We start from the raw sequence: 15794 nt of genomic DNA on the forward strand, positions 1-15794 counted from the left end.
TCACGTCCTTACCATAGAGAGCTCGTATTTTTCTATGGTAGAGTAGGTCAGGGCGTGACTGGGGGGTTTTGTCTAGTTTATTTATATGTTTGGTTCTAGTTTCTTTTTTCTATGTTGGGGTTTTTGTCTAGTTTAAATTTTCTATGTTGTGTTCTAGGTTCTTTTTTCTATGTTGGGGTTTTTGTTTAGTTTACATTTTCTATGTTGTGTTCTAGGTTCTTTTTTCTAGGTTGGGGTTTTTGTCTAGTTTACATTTTCTATGTTGTGTTCTAGGTTTTTATTTCTAGGTTGGGGTTTCGTATGATTCCAATTAGAGGCAGCTGGTCATCGTTGTCTCTAATTGGGGATCATATTTAAGTTGTTTTTTCTCCCCACTAGTGTTTGTGGGAGATTATTTTGAGTTTATGCATGTCGTACCTCTTCGTTATGGTTTGTTGTTTATAGTTTGTCTGTCTTGCATAGTTTCACATAGAAATAAAGATGTGGAACGATACGCATGCTGCACCTTGGTCTCTTTCATACGACATCCGTGACAGTCATAATACCCATAAAACCTAGCTGTCAAATAGGGAAGTGTTTCCAATCATTTTTCAACTGTTCATTTTTCCCAAAGAGAATTTTAGAAAGACTTAAAATAAGGGCTATGTTTTGTGTAGGCTTACCCTGCGGTATGGTTTTGATAACCGTGTAAATCTCTCTAGGACAAGGTGACTATCAATATATTCGCCTGTATTTACCCCACAAAAATGACATGCTAATTAGCTGCTGATGTGGCTATCATAAAGAACTACAAATGCCATGGTGATCTGGATGAGACTGCTGAATCGAGGCAAAGGTAAGAATCTCTGGATTTACTATCAACTGTTAGCTAAATGTAGTAATGAATACACTTGCTAAATTTCTTTAAATGGATAAATCTGTGAACTGTCTTGTGCAAGTTTTTAATTGGCACAATACCTGTTAGTAAAGGTGACAGCTAGAGATTATGTGCAGGAGCTTGCAGGGATTTGTAGTTTTGCATGATCTCTACTTTGATACCTAATTAACATTTTCGTATCTGAGAATAAATAGAGCCCAAAATATTGAAAAGTCACCTTGTCCGAGAGATTTACATGGTTATCAAAACGTCATGCCAGGATAAGCCTACACGAAACACAGCCCTTATTTTAAGTGTTTTGAAAAATCCCCTATGGGAGAAATGATTGGAACCATTGTCCTATTTGACTGCTAGGTTTTATGGGTATTATGACACCTCCAATGTGGGGCTCTATGATCATGGAATAAAGCCCATAGATGTTTGGATTATGTGAGCAGTGCTAACAATATACAGGTAATTATTACAAACATGTTCTGACGTTAATGAATATTATTTGTTTATGTCGGTGCTTCGGTGATGTGTGATATGCTTCATACGTTTTCCACTTCAATATGTTATAGAGAGCAATGCAATATGGCAGAAACTTGCAAAACATTAAACCACTGGGGGTTGTATGTCAGAATGGATTTCCATGTAATAAATTATGCTTATCTGCAGAGCTCACGGTTGTGTTCAGGTCATAGAGCCTACTCAATAGATCAACACACCTCCAACCACAACCTAACCATCTCCTCTGACCCACACAGGAAATGGCCTTCAGCCCTATACTGTGTAGGGTTCTAACTTCAGTAACCACATCCTTGTACACAGGAAGTAGACACGAGTATGCCATTTATGCTCTAGAGGCTCTGCAATGGGAGACTGTGTGCTCTCTGTAGCCATGGCATTAGAGCAACAATGTTGTGATTCAACGTAAAGACCGGCGATGACGTTTTGTGTAACATAGAAAAACCCATGGTTGCACTGGTGTGAGAAGAGCGACAGAGAGAGGGATACAAGGGAAAGGGGGATGCCTAGTCAGTTGTACAACTAGGCTATAGTGCATCGTTCAACAGTTGTGATTGAAAGAGGAAACGGGCACCAGTGGTCCTATCTGACAGATTTCATAGGATCAGCTTCAAATGAAGCCCCATCATATCACAGTCTTCCTCGCTCTCCAGCTCCTCTCCATAGGTAAACATTTATTGATTGTCTTACAATGACCTATTTACTTTGAATTTCCACTAACATAAACATCTCCTCCTTCCTCCCTACAGAGGTCCCAGAGGTGTTGGCTGAGACAAGGACAGCCTTTGAAGGTCAGTCCATCATTTTGACCTTACCTAGTGAGCAGATTGAACCTCAAAGTCAGGTTGAATGGAGATATAGCCAACCTGGAAAAAATAAGCTGCTGTCTATAGTACAATTTAACAAAGATGGTGACCACAAGACAACCATCTTTAACAACCGGACGCAGATCCAGAATAATGGATCTCTGAGTATCCAGGGTCTCCGTCAGGGAGATTCAGGGGATTACACCTGCAGTGTGGTCTCCACAGGCAGAACCATCCAGACATACATTGTTACTCTGAATGTGCTGGGGGAGAGGGAATCACACCCAACTGTCAGTGTCATCTCAGGTAAGAGCAGTTTATTTCTATTTTCTCAGGCTATTTCAGCTCCGAGTCAATTGTAGGAACAGACGGAAGCTCAGAATCTGAGTCATAATTTCCTTCAGACCCCAATCTTCAGTTTGATCTGGATGCTGTCTACCCCTTGAGCACTTTATAAATTATTTAAGTTCAAAAGCTTTATCGCCAGTTTAGGGTAAAACATTTAATTTCATTGTGTTTGAGATTATACAAAAAAAATAGTGGGTTGTTTGGTTGACCCAACTGCTGTGTTGCAGGCATTGGGTCACTTAGTTAAGTAGTTTGCATTAAAAACTGCTGGGTTATTGATTCTGGGGGCTGGGTTATTAAGATATGATCCAGTGTGTCAGATCAAAAGACTGGTGGCATAGTTTAGTAGGGGTGTGGCTTTTTTTTCACCCATGAGAGTAAATGTCATTCATTAATGTTCATTCTGTTCTGTTCTATAGTTATCAAACATTAGCATTTTTGTAGCTTCAATGGGCCTTACAGAAGTGTATGAATTCCCCTAAAAGCCTATGTAAATCTCACTGTTGGGATACAATAAGGTGGTATACCTTATTAGAATATGTAATAAACAATCTTACTATTCTAGACGAATGTGGAAAATGCACACAAAATAAGGGGAAATTTGAATGTAAACTTTACATGATGAACAGGAATGACATGTGTGAAGATAATGTTTTATACACTGATCTTTACAGGAAACCTACTGATCGTAACAGTTTGTTGAGGGCTGATAGTTGTCACCCACTTCCCTTGAAAAATAGTTTGCCCTACAGCCAATTCTGTCGAATCAAAAGAATTTGTATTAAACAATCAGATTTCGACAGAAATATGGCTGAGACTCAGGATAAGTTCAAGGAGAGGGGGTACAACAATGATCAGATTAATATTGCCATTGAGAAAATTCAAAACAAAACGAGACATGACCTTTTTCAAGGTCAGTCTCGCAAAAAGACGCATTCTTGCGTTCTCACTACCCGCTATTCAAAGTGCTCTGAACAAATTAAAGGAATCGTTCACAAACATTGGCACATTCTGAAATATGATGATAGTCTCGTTAATGTGTTTTCTGATCTTCCCCTGGTCGTATTCTCGCGGGGAAGAAATCTCAGAGACCAATTGGTACACTCTGATTTACCACCCCAAGATATTCCTGAACAACGTCTATTTGCGCCCATACTGGATGGAAATTACAAGTGTAATGGCTGTGCTCAATGCAATGGCACTTATAAATGTAGATCCTTCAAACACCCCCAAACAGGGAAATCTATCCCAATTAAAGGTGTTATTACGTGTTCCACTAAGGCAGTTATTTATCTTATAACTTGTCCTTGTGGTAAAAATTATGTGGGTAAAACAAAGCGTGAATTAAAAGTACGTATCTCAGAGCATCGTAGCACCATTAGGTGCAAAAACTTAACTTACCCAGTTGCGGCCCACTTTTTGGAAGCAAACCATCCGATTTCGTCTCTGCGTTATATTGGTATCGAACATGTCACCCTCCCGAGGAGAGGGGGTGACCTTGATAATTTATTGTTAAAACGAGAGGCTGCCTGGATCTTTAATTTAAAGACCCTTGCTCCCTTCGGTCTCAACATAGACTTTGATCTGAAGCCATTCTTGTGATAATTGTGATTTTGCCATTGTAATTGTTTGTTAGATACATTTTAGACTACAAATGCTATGTTCGTATGCTATCCATTTGTTTGTCTTTTTGTATGTTCTTTGTATGCCATTTTTTTAAATATTTGAGTTAACCAATGATATTAGGCCATACTTGGCCATGATTACAAACACCTGTGTGTCTCTTGACACTATATAAATGACTCATCTCGCAGTGTTTGATGATACCCTGATGAAGACAGCTTCGCTGTCGAAACGTTGGTTATTAAATTTTTGCATCTGAGCTCTTAGAGTGTGCGGCTTTCCTTTATTTTCTAGTGGCCAATATGATCTACCTGAAAGCCAAACCCCTAATTAGCCACGCATCCTAAAAATAACCTAAGGATTACACTAAAAAGAGCCAGTGTTAAGCCAACCCACTATGAGACTTAAAAAATACCCAATTGATTGTTAAATTAACCCATGTTTGGGTAATCCCAACAACCCAACTGTCTGGGTCAAAATTGACCAGTGTGTGTTCTGTCCAATATTTACCCAGCGCTGGGTTAACAAATAATCCAAATTTGGTTGTTTTTAACTCAGCATATTTTAGTGTACAGCTGTTTTAGTGGCCTGAATATTTATTCTTTGATTTTCAGATTCACAGAACGTGACTACAACCAACACTTCATCTAGCACCTCAGATGTACCAGTTGGTGGGGAAACAGGGGTAGCACTGTGGATTATCATCACAGCGGGTGGATGCTCAGCAGTGTTTCTTACTAGTGTGCTAGCTGTGGTTGCATTTCAATGGAGAACGAGGCAAAGATCCAGCACAGGTAAACTATTTTGACAATCTATTTTGGTAGAAAATTGTATCTCAATTTACAATGTTATTTTAAGTGATGTATGTTGCATAATGACTAGGTCCCAGAGCTTCACACAACCTTGTAACCTGACCAAAAAAATACTCTGGACCCTAGAATTGAATGTATTTAATGTAATGTAACTGATTTGGAGTGAGAGTAAGAGTAACTGATCTGATGTGAGTTAAATGATCCCTTCCACAGATGAACCTGTCTATAGTAATACCTCCTACATCAGACATGGGCACTGTCATGTCAGGGACTCCTGCCAATCACGTTAACACTCCGGGAGTTACCAGAGCAACGACACATCCTAGCGCAGGAAGGGGGATGATAGGAGAAATGTCTTGAGCGATAAGGATGAGAGGGAAAGGAGAGGAAAAGATGTAGAGAGAATAAGAGAGGGATGCATTTCCAGCTTGAAGGTGGAGAGCAAGAACAAGTAATAGGGTGAGATCAGAGATGCATGAGAGGAACTTAATTAAATGTCTGGTTTCAATAAACAATTGAACTGCAACGTCTTCTTAGTGTCTTCAATATGCCTCATTGTCTAGAACGCAGCTAGGTGAAGTGAACGTCTGCGCTCGCATACTCCCTTAAAATAACTTGGATTGAAAAACTAGAAAGAAAAGAGTCAATATTACTGTTTGTCCGTCTTGAGACGCTGTTGCCAAATCACATCAACAAGTACAATTCCTCAAAATAGTCTGAATTAATCTAAGATGACTCAAGAAATCTGTAATTGTGATGTTTGCAGAGGTCTTAGTCGCACTATTTTACATCTAAGATGTTTTGTGTAGTATATTTCAAGTGATTTTTTTTTTTGTTGCATGAACATGGTCGTCTCTCATTGAATGACAACAAACACTTAATAATTGAAGAATCCCTACTGTTGACCAATCCCCAATGAAGGGGTGTAGACTTTTTCATAACATGACCATCAACCTGGAAGCACTCGCTTCTGTCATGATGAAGTGCTTCGAGAGGCTAGTTAATAAGGACCATATCCCCTCCACCTTACCTGACAACCTTGACGCACTACAATTCTGCCCCAACAGATCCACGGACAACACAATTGCGATTGCACTGCACACTGCTCTATCCCACATGGACAAGAGAAATACAGTACCTATGTAAGAATGCTGTTCATTGACAACAGCTCAGCATTCAAAATCATAGTGCCCTCCAAGCTCATCACTAAGCTCAAGGCCCCAGGTTTGAACCCCTCACTGTGCAACTGGGTCCTGGACTTTCTTACGGGCTGACCCCAACTGGTGAAGGTCGGCCATAACCCTTTCGCCACGCTGATCCTCAACATGGGGGCCCAACAGGGGTGTGCGCTAAGTCCCCTCCTGTACTCCTTGTTCACCCATGACAACGTGGCCATGCACGCCCCCATCTCCATCGACGGGCCGCAGTGGAGAGGGTCAAAGGCTTCAAGTTCCTCGGTGTGCACATCACTGACTACCTGAAATGGTCCCTTCACATAGACAGTGTGGCGAAGGAAGTTGAAGAAATTTGTCTTGGCCCCTGAGAACCTCACAAAATTCTACAGATGCACCACTGAGAGCATGCTGTCGGGCTGTATATTGGCCTGGTACAGCAATTGTATCATCCGCAACTTCCGGGCTCTCCAGAGTGTGGTGCTGTCAGCCCAACGCATCCTCGGGAGCACACTGCCTGCCCTCCAGGATATCTATAGCACCCAGTGTCACAGAAAAGCCCAAGAGATCAAGACCTCAGCCAACTGAGCTATGGCCTGTTAACCATTAACCGGCCTTTGCCCACTACCCTGGCTTGAACCTTAGTCACTGTTATTAGTTGGCTACCACCCGATACTCTACCCTGCACTTTAGAGACTGATTTGCCCTATATCAACTCAGCATAAAAAGAAACATCCTCTCACTGTCAACTGCATTTAATTTCAGCAAACTTAACATGTGTAAATATTTGTATGAACATAAGATTCAACAACTGAGACATAAACTGAACAGGTTCCACAGACATGTGACTAACAGAAATGGAATAATGTGTCCCTGAACAAAAGGGGGGTCAAAATCAAAAGTAACAGTCAGTATCTGGTGTGGCCACCAGCTGCATTAAGTACTGCAGTGCATTTCTTCCTCATGGACTTCACCAGATTTGCCAGTTCTTGCTGTGAGATGTTACCCCACTCTTCCACCAAGGCACCTGCAAGTTCCCAGACATTTCTGGGGGGAATGGCCCTAGTCCTCATCCTCCGATCCAACAGGTCCCAGACATGCTCAATGCGATTGAGATCCGGGCTCTTCACTGGCCATGGCAGAACACTGACATTCCTGTCTTGCAGGAAATTATGCACAGAACGAGCAGTATGGCTGGTGGCATTGTCATGCTGGAGGGTCATGTCAGGATGAGCCTTCAGGAACGGTACCACATGAGGGAGGAGGATGTCTTCCTTGTAATGTACAGCGTTGAGATTGCCTGCAATGACGACAAGCTCAGTCCGATGATGCTGTGACACACTGCCCCAGACCATGACGGACCTTCCATCTCCAAATCGATCCCGCTCCAGAGTACAGGCCTCGTGTAACGGTCATTCCTTCGACGATAAACACGACCATCAACCCTGGTGAGACAAAACCACGACTCGTCAGTGAAGAGCACTTTTTGCCAGTCCTGTCTTATCCAGCGATGGTGGGTTTGTGCCCATAGGCGACATTGTTCCCAGTTATGTATGGTGAGGACCTGCCTTATGTTGGTTCCGTTTATCTGTGCTCCGTTTTGTTTCTTAACCTGTCTGGGCTAGAGGGCAGTATTTTCACGGCCAGATAAAAAAAACGTACCCGATTTAAACTGGTTACTACTCTTGCCCAGAAACGAGAATATGCATATTATTAGTAGAATTGGATAGAAAACACTAAAGTTTCTAAAACTGTTTGAATGGTGTCTGTGAGTATAACAGAGCTCATATGGCAAACAAAAACTTGAGAAGATTCCAAACAGGAAGTGGCCTGTGACAATTTGTAGTCCTTCTGTTGCATCTCTATTGAAATTACAGTATCTGTGCTGTTACGTGACACATTTTAAGACTTCCATTGGCTCTCTAAAGCCTTCAGAAACCGGATTGACGCGTCTCCTGTCTCTGGGCAGATAACAACAGCAGCAGAGTTTGTCAGTGGATTGCCTGGTGACAGAGAGACTGGAGATGCGCGTTCACGAGACCGCCATTTTTTTATTTTCCTCTTTGAATGAATACAACATTGTCCGGTTGGAATATTATCGCTATTTTACGAGAAAAATCGCATAAAAATGTATTTTAAACAGCGTTTGACATGCTTCTAAGTACGGTAAAGGAATATTTAAAAAAAAATTGTCACGACATGCGTCCGCGCATCACCGTTCGGATAGGGACCTGAACGCACGAACAAAACTGAGGTTTTTGGATATAACTATAGATTATTTGGAACCAAAACATTTGTTGTTGAAGTAGAAGTCCTGGGAGTGCATTCTGATGAAGAACAGCAAAGGTAATCCAATTTTTCTAATAGTAATTCTGAGTTTAGTGAGCCCCGACGTTGGCGGGTGTCTGAATAGCTAGCCTGTGATGGCTGAGCTATGTACTCAGAATATTGCAAAATGTGCTTTCGCCAAAAAGCTATTTTAAAATCTGACACCGCGATTGCATAAAGGAGTTCTGTATCTAATTCTTAAAATAATTGTTATGTATTTTGTGAACGTTTATCATGAGTAATTTAGTAAATTCACCGGAAGTTATTGGTGGGTATGCTAGTTCTGAACATCACATGCTACTGTAAAAAGCTGTTTTTTGATATAAATATGAACTTGATTGAACAAAACATTCATGTATTGTATAACAAAATGTCCTAGGAGTGTCATCTGATGAAGAAAATCAAAGGTTAGTGCTGCATTTAGCTGTGGTTTGGGTTTATGTGACATATATGCTTGCTTGGAAAATGGCTGTGTGATTATTTGTGTCTATGTACTCTCCTAACATAATCTAATGTTTTGCTTTCGCTGTAAAGCCTTTTTGAAATCGGACAATGTGGTTAGATTCATGAGAGTCTTATCTTTAAAATAGTTGATTGTTTGAGAAAATTGAATTGTGGTATTTTAGTTGGTTTTGTATTTCGCGCCGTGCGATGCCATTATGGTTTTGAGAGTTCTGAGGAAGAGGACAATTAACTCTTGATGTTAGTGTGTAATGTGTGTGCGTAAATGAGGAGCCTGGTATATAATGATGTTCTGTAAAATGGACGGCGGAACGTTCTCTGAATAAACTGTACAGATCTTTTGCAGAAAGCTGAGTCCTTGACTAATTATTATTAACCCAGGGTCTTACAAACCTTGGGGATTAGTCATGGCTTATTGATTGGTAATTAATAGCATTGGGATTCGAAAATTCTCGTAACAGTATCTTAAGAAACCAAAAAAAGATACCTCGAGAAAATAAATAGGTGTGTTGAGAGACTGATTGGAGAGTGGTGTGTTGTTAAATATGATGAAGACCCTTACCCTTGTATTATACAAGATGTTGAAAAGCCATGAATCGTGAGGGAGCCAAACAATTATTTTGGCCAATGAGAGAGGACATTGTATGGTACAGTATCAACCAGAGAATGTGATTGGGCTTGTCCCTGAGCCTCATCCAGTGACAAAATGGCATGTGATGCTTGATGGTGACGTCTGGTAGGACATTTGGTCTCTCATTAAGCAATAGAGTGACCTTTTTGCAAATTTTTGCCTAAAATGACATACCCAAATCTAACTGCCTGTAGCTCAGGACCTGAAGCAAGGATACATGTGTGCATATTCTTGTTATAATTTGAAAGGAAAAACTTTGAAGTGTGTGGAAATGTGAAATGAATGTAGGAGAATATAACACATTAGATCTGGTAAAAGATAATGTAAAGAAAATAACATGTGCGCCCCCATAATCTTTGAAATGCAAGAGAACGGACAAAATGTAATATTCCAGTTTAGGCATAATTTAGATTTTGGCCACTACATGGCAGCAGTGTGTGTGCAAAGTTTTAGTGATCCAATGAACAATTGCATTTCTGTTCAAAATGTTGTATCAAGACTGTCCAAATGTACCTAATTGGTTTATTAATACATTTTCAAGTTCATAACTGTGCACTATCCTCAAACAGTAGCATGGTATTATTTCACTGTAATAGCAACTATAAATTGGACAGTGCAGTTAGATTAACAAGAATTTAAGCATTCTGCCCATATCAGTTATGTCTATGTCCTGGGGGGGTTAAATCATTATATTCTTAAAAAGTATGGTCTCAGCTACTTAGATCTTGTTTCCAGACAGAGTGAAGACAATTTTCAGATAGATAAGTTTCAATAGGTTTTATTTGTAAAAAAAAATTACATACAGAAGTGCCCATATTTGCAAAATCAACGTTATATTGTTTGGACAGATTTTACCCTATTTTCTTCTAACAGGAAATCAGGATGGCAGACATTTTAATGGTTGACTGTGAGGCTACCCAGACTGCCTCTAATTATTTAAAATGTCTCAAGTTATCTAGTATTAGTGTACCAAGTTTGATAGGTGTCATACAATTTTACAATTATCAACTGGACTACTAGGAGTAAACCGAAGCTAATGTATATGCTTTGAACTTTCAGTACGCAGCGTTAAAGGGCAGCTTGCCCACACCACAAGCTGTTGAATCGATAGCTGTGCCTTTTTGTCAGCGCCACTATTATGCACACAAGTGCGTAAAAAGGACATGCAATTATTTGACCCGAAGCATGACCAGTGTTGGCACCATGACGTAAACTTACAATTTCACGCATTACTACAAAACCGGTCTTTTCCTTTTTGCCCAATGCCCTTTCCTATAGATGGGTTAGCGGACAACGTCACGAAAACAATGTCTGCGCTTCCATGGGACAGGATGTTTCTGTGATTCTGGATGGCCAGATTACAAGCAAGATTCACAAAACTCCCATGTGGGGAATTGTGTTTAGCTCGTTTCATCTTGTTCTTGATACTATAGCTTGTTTTGACGGATGTCATGTAATTGTGTAAATGTGTTTGTTTTAAAAAATGTATTGGAGACGAAATATAGTTTACATGTTGTCAACAATCTAAACCAATCTGTTTTGCCCCATAGTTGCGCACACGTCGGTTTAGTTTTGTAACAACTAACCCGTCCATTCACTCAGTCCTGATTTGAGTAGACTCACAGGTAGGCGGGATTTTCCCGGACCAGCTCTAAATACACTCGTAATAGACACTCAATGAAATACACGGACCATGAGAGTAAAGTGTGCAATCCAACTATCAAACTAACGCCCGCAGGCTACACCACACACAGAGGTAAGCTATTAAATGTATTGTAAGAGAACGTTTCAGGATAGTGCGGTCAATACACGAAATGGGCGCGTTTTACGTCGCTGTGATATTTTAAGTAGAAATTGACCACCAATATTGAATTTTAAAAGCTTGTTATATTAAATGAAGTGCACTTTAATATAGACCACACGGAGAGTCGTTTTTTATGTGGATAACGACTTGCTAAAATTCTGAATTTTGACATGTCCCTTGGTGCACCATCTGTGACTTCTAGGAAGATTTTAACCCCAAAATGTCTCAAGTTTTTACCATCATTGTAAAGCTAGTTATTTTGTTGCTTTGACAAATTCATTTACGTTTGTCTCTCATTTTAAGGTAAACCCTGTTTTGTGAACTGAACTCATTTTAATATGGTAACTATTGCTTTTTAAATATTTGTTTCAAAAGAAACATTGAACATATAATAGCCAAATCATAGTGTAAAAGCAGGTGAGCTGGTTCTACTCTTTGTGGCCATTTGCTGGTGTCTCTTTGTGGCCATTTGCTGGTGTTTTGTGATGGGGAAAGTGATATTAGCATAACATGTCAACAGCGTTAGACATGATAACCAAACTTTGCATCTGCACTGTATTTCAAGGAAATGTGTTTTTGTAAAATGTCTATACATTGTTAAAAGTCGTCCTTGTGGATAGAGTTGCATGGTTTGTTTAACTTTAATCACTGGTGTTTGTTTGGCATACATTTTAAAGTGAAAAAGTCTCAGCGTCACTCTGTTACCTTGGAATTGCTCTCTTACTTTATTTGGCACTAAATAGGCACATAGTGTTCCTTATTTGACCTCTTGAGATGGGAACTTGTTTTTTATGAATTAATGGTAAAACCTAGGGTTTTTGTTCATTTTTTAAAATCTCCCTGTACCTCTGAACCACTTCCTGCCGAATCTGATAGTGGGGGTGCAGCCCAAAGTTTTGAAAGCACTGGTCTAAGTGTTCATAGGATAACAGGTTATTTTTCACAAGAACTATTTTAAAGCTGTCAAGTGGGCTTATCTTATTCAAGAAAGTGAAGCGATTGCATTTTACAACACAGCCCTTTCCATTTTAGGCAAAACTCAAAACAGCATTTGTTTTTCTTTGAGGTGGGCTAGGCTTTATTCAATTGTATATTTCAAAAGCAAATGCTGGGTTCATGATCATTTATCCTCAATGGACTCAATTGTAGCCTCTGTCTGTTAGAGAATGGCAACCATTGAATCAAAGGAAAGGCTTGTGTGTAATGGGCGTGGCTGATCCCTTGATGATGGAATGATGCCCTGCATTTTGCTTTAAAATGTCTAAGTTTAGTTAACTGATCCAATATCTGCACTTCAAAGGCAGATTTCAATACTGGCTTAACCCAAATTCATGTGTGTCATCTTTCCTAGGAGACAGAGCGTAAGATGAGACTCCTATAAACCACCCAAGAGGTGTGTTCAGACCGTAAGTTGAAATCTTTTGGATGATGGCACAGACAGAGGTTATTTGGAACTATTTTAGTTAATGAGTGACTTACCCTGGTCTTGGAGAACTTTGAACTTTGACCCCAGTTCAATGCCTCTCTACTCTGCCCAATGCAGACTATGATGTGTGAGTCCTCCCTGATGCGATGCCTGCAGATGTGTTTGTCCCTACTGATGGTGGTCAGACTGCAGTGTGAGTGGACATAGCACTAGACATATTGACAAATTGTTATTTTTATTTGGAAGTTCACATATATTGTGGCAATGCACGTTTCCACCAGTCAATATGTTGTATACAGTGCTAGACATTTTACATGCCACAAGTGCATGAGTTGTTTGACTGATCTGTGATTCCTGTTGTCCCCACCCCTATCTGTGTCCCAGGCAAGGTAATGGCTCCTGAGAGCGTGGCGGCCCCAGTGGAGCTCCCCTTCACTCTGTCCTGCATGGTGTCCAAGGGGCGTGGGGACAGCCTGAAACAGGTGCGCTGGCTGGATGTCCAGAACAAGACTCTGTTGACCTACGAGCCCAGCCAGAAGGACAGCGTGAGCGGCCAGCAGCATGTAGAGCTGGCCCCCTCCCCCAAGGACACCTCAGCCATCACCATCCGCAGGGTGGGCTTCAGAGACGAGGGCTGCTACACATGCATTTTTGACCTGTACCCCTCGGGATCGCAGGTGGGACACACCTGCCTCACTGTCACATGTAAGTAGAGGAGACTGTTCAGATTGACTCTGTCTGTGCCATTGCGGTGTCACTCTTTGATAGTAGTCTAAGGGTCACACCTGAGTACATGAGCATGTGCCAATCATTGTTTCATCATTTTCACTTTCCTGTGTGTCGCTTTCCTGCCCTCTTTCCCTCCCTCCTGAATCGGTGATCTTAGAGGAGTTAATATGCCAACTGAGAGGACAGAAAGAAAGGACTGAATGTTCTGGTTAGCAGCTTGGGCACTCTGATAAAGTTTAAGAGGAGCCTGTTATTGTTTCTGAATAAAATGTAGACTCTATTTTCTGCACATCCTTTTGTTTGGTGCCCTACGTTGTTCTCCGTGGACTCTCAGTGCATGCTACCTATCTGGAGATTACAAAAATGAATCACACGCCTTTCCCTATTCCCTCCTCTTTTGATAAACCTCTGTACCATGGTTCCCAAACTGGAGGGTGATTTTATTTCTTTGTTGGACATAAAAGACTGAAAACACCAACATGCAACATTTTCTCCAGCGTGCCAGTTGCCATCGAAGGTGAGCATTTGCCCACTGAAGTCTGTTACAACGCCGAACTACAGTCAGGTCAAGACCCTTGCGAGGACGACGAGCACGCAGATGAGCTTCCCTGAGCCAGTTTCTGACAGTTTGTGCAGAAATGGTTTGGTTTTGCACACCCACTGTTTCATCAGCTGTCTGGGTGGCTGGTCTCAGACAATCCCGCAGGTGTAGAAGCTGGATGTGGAGGTCCTGGCCTGGTTACACATGGTCTGTGGTTGGGAGGCCGGTTGTATGTACTGCTAAATTCTCTAAAACAATGTTGGAGGCAGCTCATGGTAGAGAAATGAACATTCAAAGGCTCTGGTGGACATTCCTGCAGTCAGCATGCCAATTGCACGCTCCTTCAAAACATGAGACATCTGTGGCATTCTGTTGTGACAAATCTGCACATTTAAGTGGCCTTTTATTGTTCCCGGGCACAAGGTGCACCTGTGTAATGATCATGCTGTTTAATCAGCATCTTGATATGTTTAATCAGCATCTTGATATGCCACACCTGTTAGGTGGATGGATTATTTTGACAAAGGAGAAATCAAATTCTATTTGTCACATGCGCCGAATAAAACAGGTGTAGACTTTACCGTGAAATCCTTACTTAAGAGCCCTTAACCAAAAATGCAGTTCAAGAAATAGAGTTAAGAAAATATTTACTAAATAAAACGTAACCAATAAAATAACAATGAGGCTATGTACAGGGGGTACCGGTACAGAGTCAATGTGCTTGTGTACAAGTTAGTCGTGGTCATTTGTGCATGTAGGTAGGGGTGAAGTGACTATACATGTATAATAAATGCTCACTAACAGGGGTGTAAAAAAATAATAATTGTGCACATATTTTGAGCGAAGTAAGCTTTAGATGCGTATGGGACATTTCTGTAATATTTTATTTCAGCTCATGAAACGTAGGATCAACACTTTAAATGTTCAATTTATATTTTTGTTAAGTGTAGTTTATGATCCCTGTTCTATACTATAGAGATGTACTCTGATGGATGTATAGAGATGTCAAGACTCCCATCCCCATGTGTTTTGTTTTATGTTCCCGTATAAGCATTTTAAATAGAAGCTGTGGGACATACTCATGTGTTATTGATGGGTCCTGTGTGGTTACTGACCACTGGCTGAGGGGAGGGTATGCTCATACTGACAATCAGAAACAGCTGTTGCAGACAGAAAGCTAGACGCACAGATAGCATACCAAAGTGCGTGTGTGTGTACTCGTCTGTCTGCCTGTCTGCCTCTCTGTCTGTGTGTCTGCCCTTTTCAGCTTGTGTTAGCATGTTCTTTCTCCTCCAGCCCGTGTGACTGCAGAGGTTAACAAGACAGCGGTGAGTGGTAAGGCGGCAGCCCTGTCTTGCTCCTATGGCCTGCCAGAGAAGGTACAGCAAGTGCTGTGGAGACATACAGCAAAGCAACGGGACTCAAGCGCAGTAGCCTCCTATGCCAAATACAGCGACCCCGTGATCGAGCCACCCTACCAGGAGAGGGCCTGGCTGACCCCCTCCCTCTCCCACAGTCAGCTGTCCATCAGAGCGGTCATCATCCAGGATGAGGGCTGCTACACCTGCGAGTACCACACCTACCCAGAGGGCACCAAGAGCGCTACCGTCTGCCTCACTGTCTTTGGTAGGGTTAAATTAAACATCCTCCTCACTGTCTATAGTAATGAGAGTAATCTATAGTAATGATAATAGATTATAATGCCAGCACACCTACCTTCAGGTGCTT

The 15794-nt window shown here is 41.2% G+C and overlaps 2 protein-coding genes across 5 annotated transcripts in view; both read left to right on the forward strand.

The window, feature by feature from the left end:
- The first annotated feature begins 1712 nt into the window (after nt 1-1712).
- Nucleotides 1713-5471, forward strand: LOC106582054 (uncharacterized). Its single transcript, XM_014164749.3, has 4 exons — nt 1713-2050; nt 2134-2496; nt 4776-4955; nt 5187-5471. The coding sequence occupies exons 1-4, from the start codon at nt 1999-2001 to the stop codon at nt 5261-5263; spliced, it is 672 nt and encodes a 223-aa protein (XP_014020224.1). The 5' UTR covers nt 1713-1998; the 3' UTR covers nt 5264-5471.
- Nucleotides 5472-10931: 5460 nt separating this feature from the next.
- Nucleotides 10932-15794, forward strand: part of ox2g (OX-2 membrane glycoprotein) — a 57628-nt gene continuing 52765 nt past the window's right edge. The window contains exons 1-6 of one of the 4 annotated variants that reach the window (XM_014164725.3): nt 10932-11322; nt 11674-11711; nt 12722-12763; nt 12914-12989; nt 13181-13501; nt 15363-15692. In XM_014164725.3, the coding sequence (XP_014020200.1) occupies nt 12917-12989; nt 13181-13501; nt 15363-15692 (724 nt within the window). In that variant the 5' untranslated portion in view covers nt 10932-11322; nt 11674-11711; nt 12722-12763; nt 12914-12916. Of the gene's footprint in view, nt 11323-11673; nt 11712-12721; nt 12777-12913; nt 12990-13180; nt 13502-15362; nt 15693-15794 lie in introns of all 4 variants that reach the window. The other 3 variants (XM_014164724.3, XM_014164727.3, NM_001165316.1) reach the window with 3 other exon arrangements.

The sequence above is a fragment of the Salmo salar genome, chromosome 21 (assembly GCF_965601325.2).
Source record: "Salmo salar chromosome 21, fSalSal1, whole genome shotgun sequence".
Taxonomy (NCBI): domain Eukaryota; kingdom Metazoa; phylum Chordata; class Actinopteri; order Salmoniformes; family Salmonidae; genus Salmo; species Salmo salar.

Excerpts from the sequence above, each read along its gene's own strand:
- LOC106582054 (XM_014164749.3), top strand. The coding sequence starts at position 1,999 with ATGAAGCCCCATCATATCACAGTCTTCCTCGCTCTCCAGCTCCTCTCC. Across the intron at positions 2,497-4,775 it reads AACTGTCAGTGTCATCTCAG|ATTCACAGAACGTGACTACA; the intron begins GTAAGAGCAGTT and ends TTTGATTTTCAG. Across the intron at positions 4,956-5,186 it reads GAGGCAAAGATCCAGCACAG|ATGAACCTGTCTATAGTAAT; the intron begins GTAAACTATTTT and ends TCCCTTCCACAG.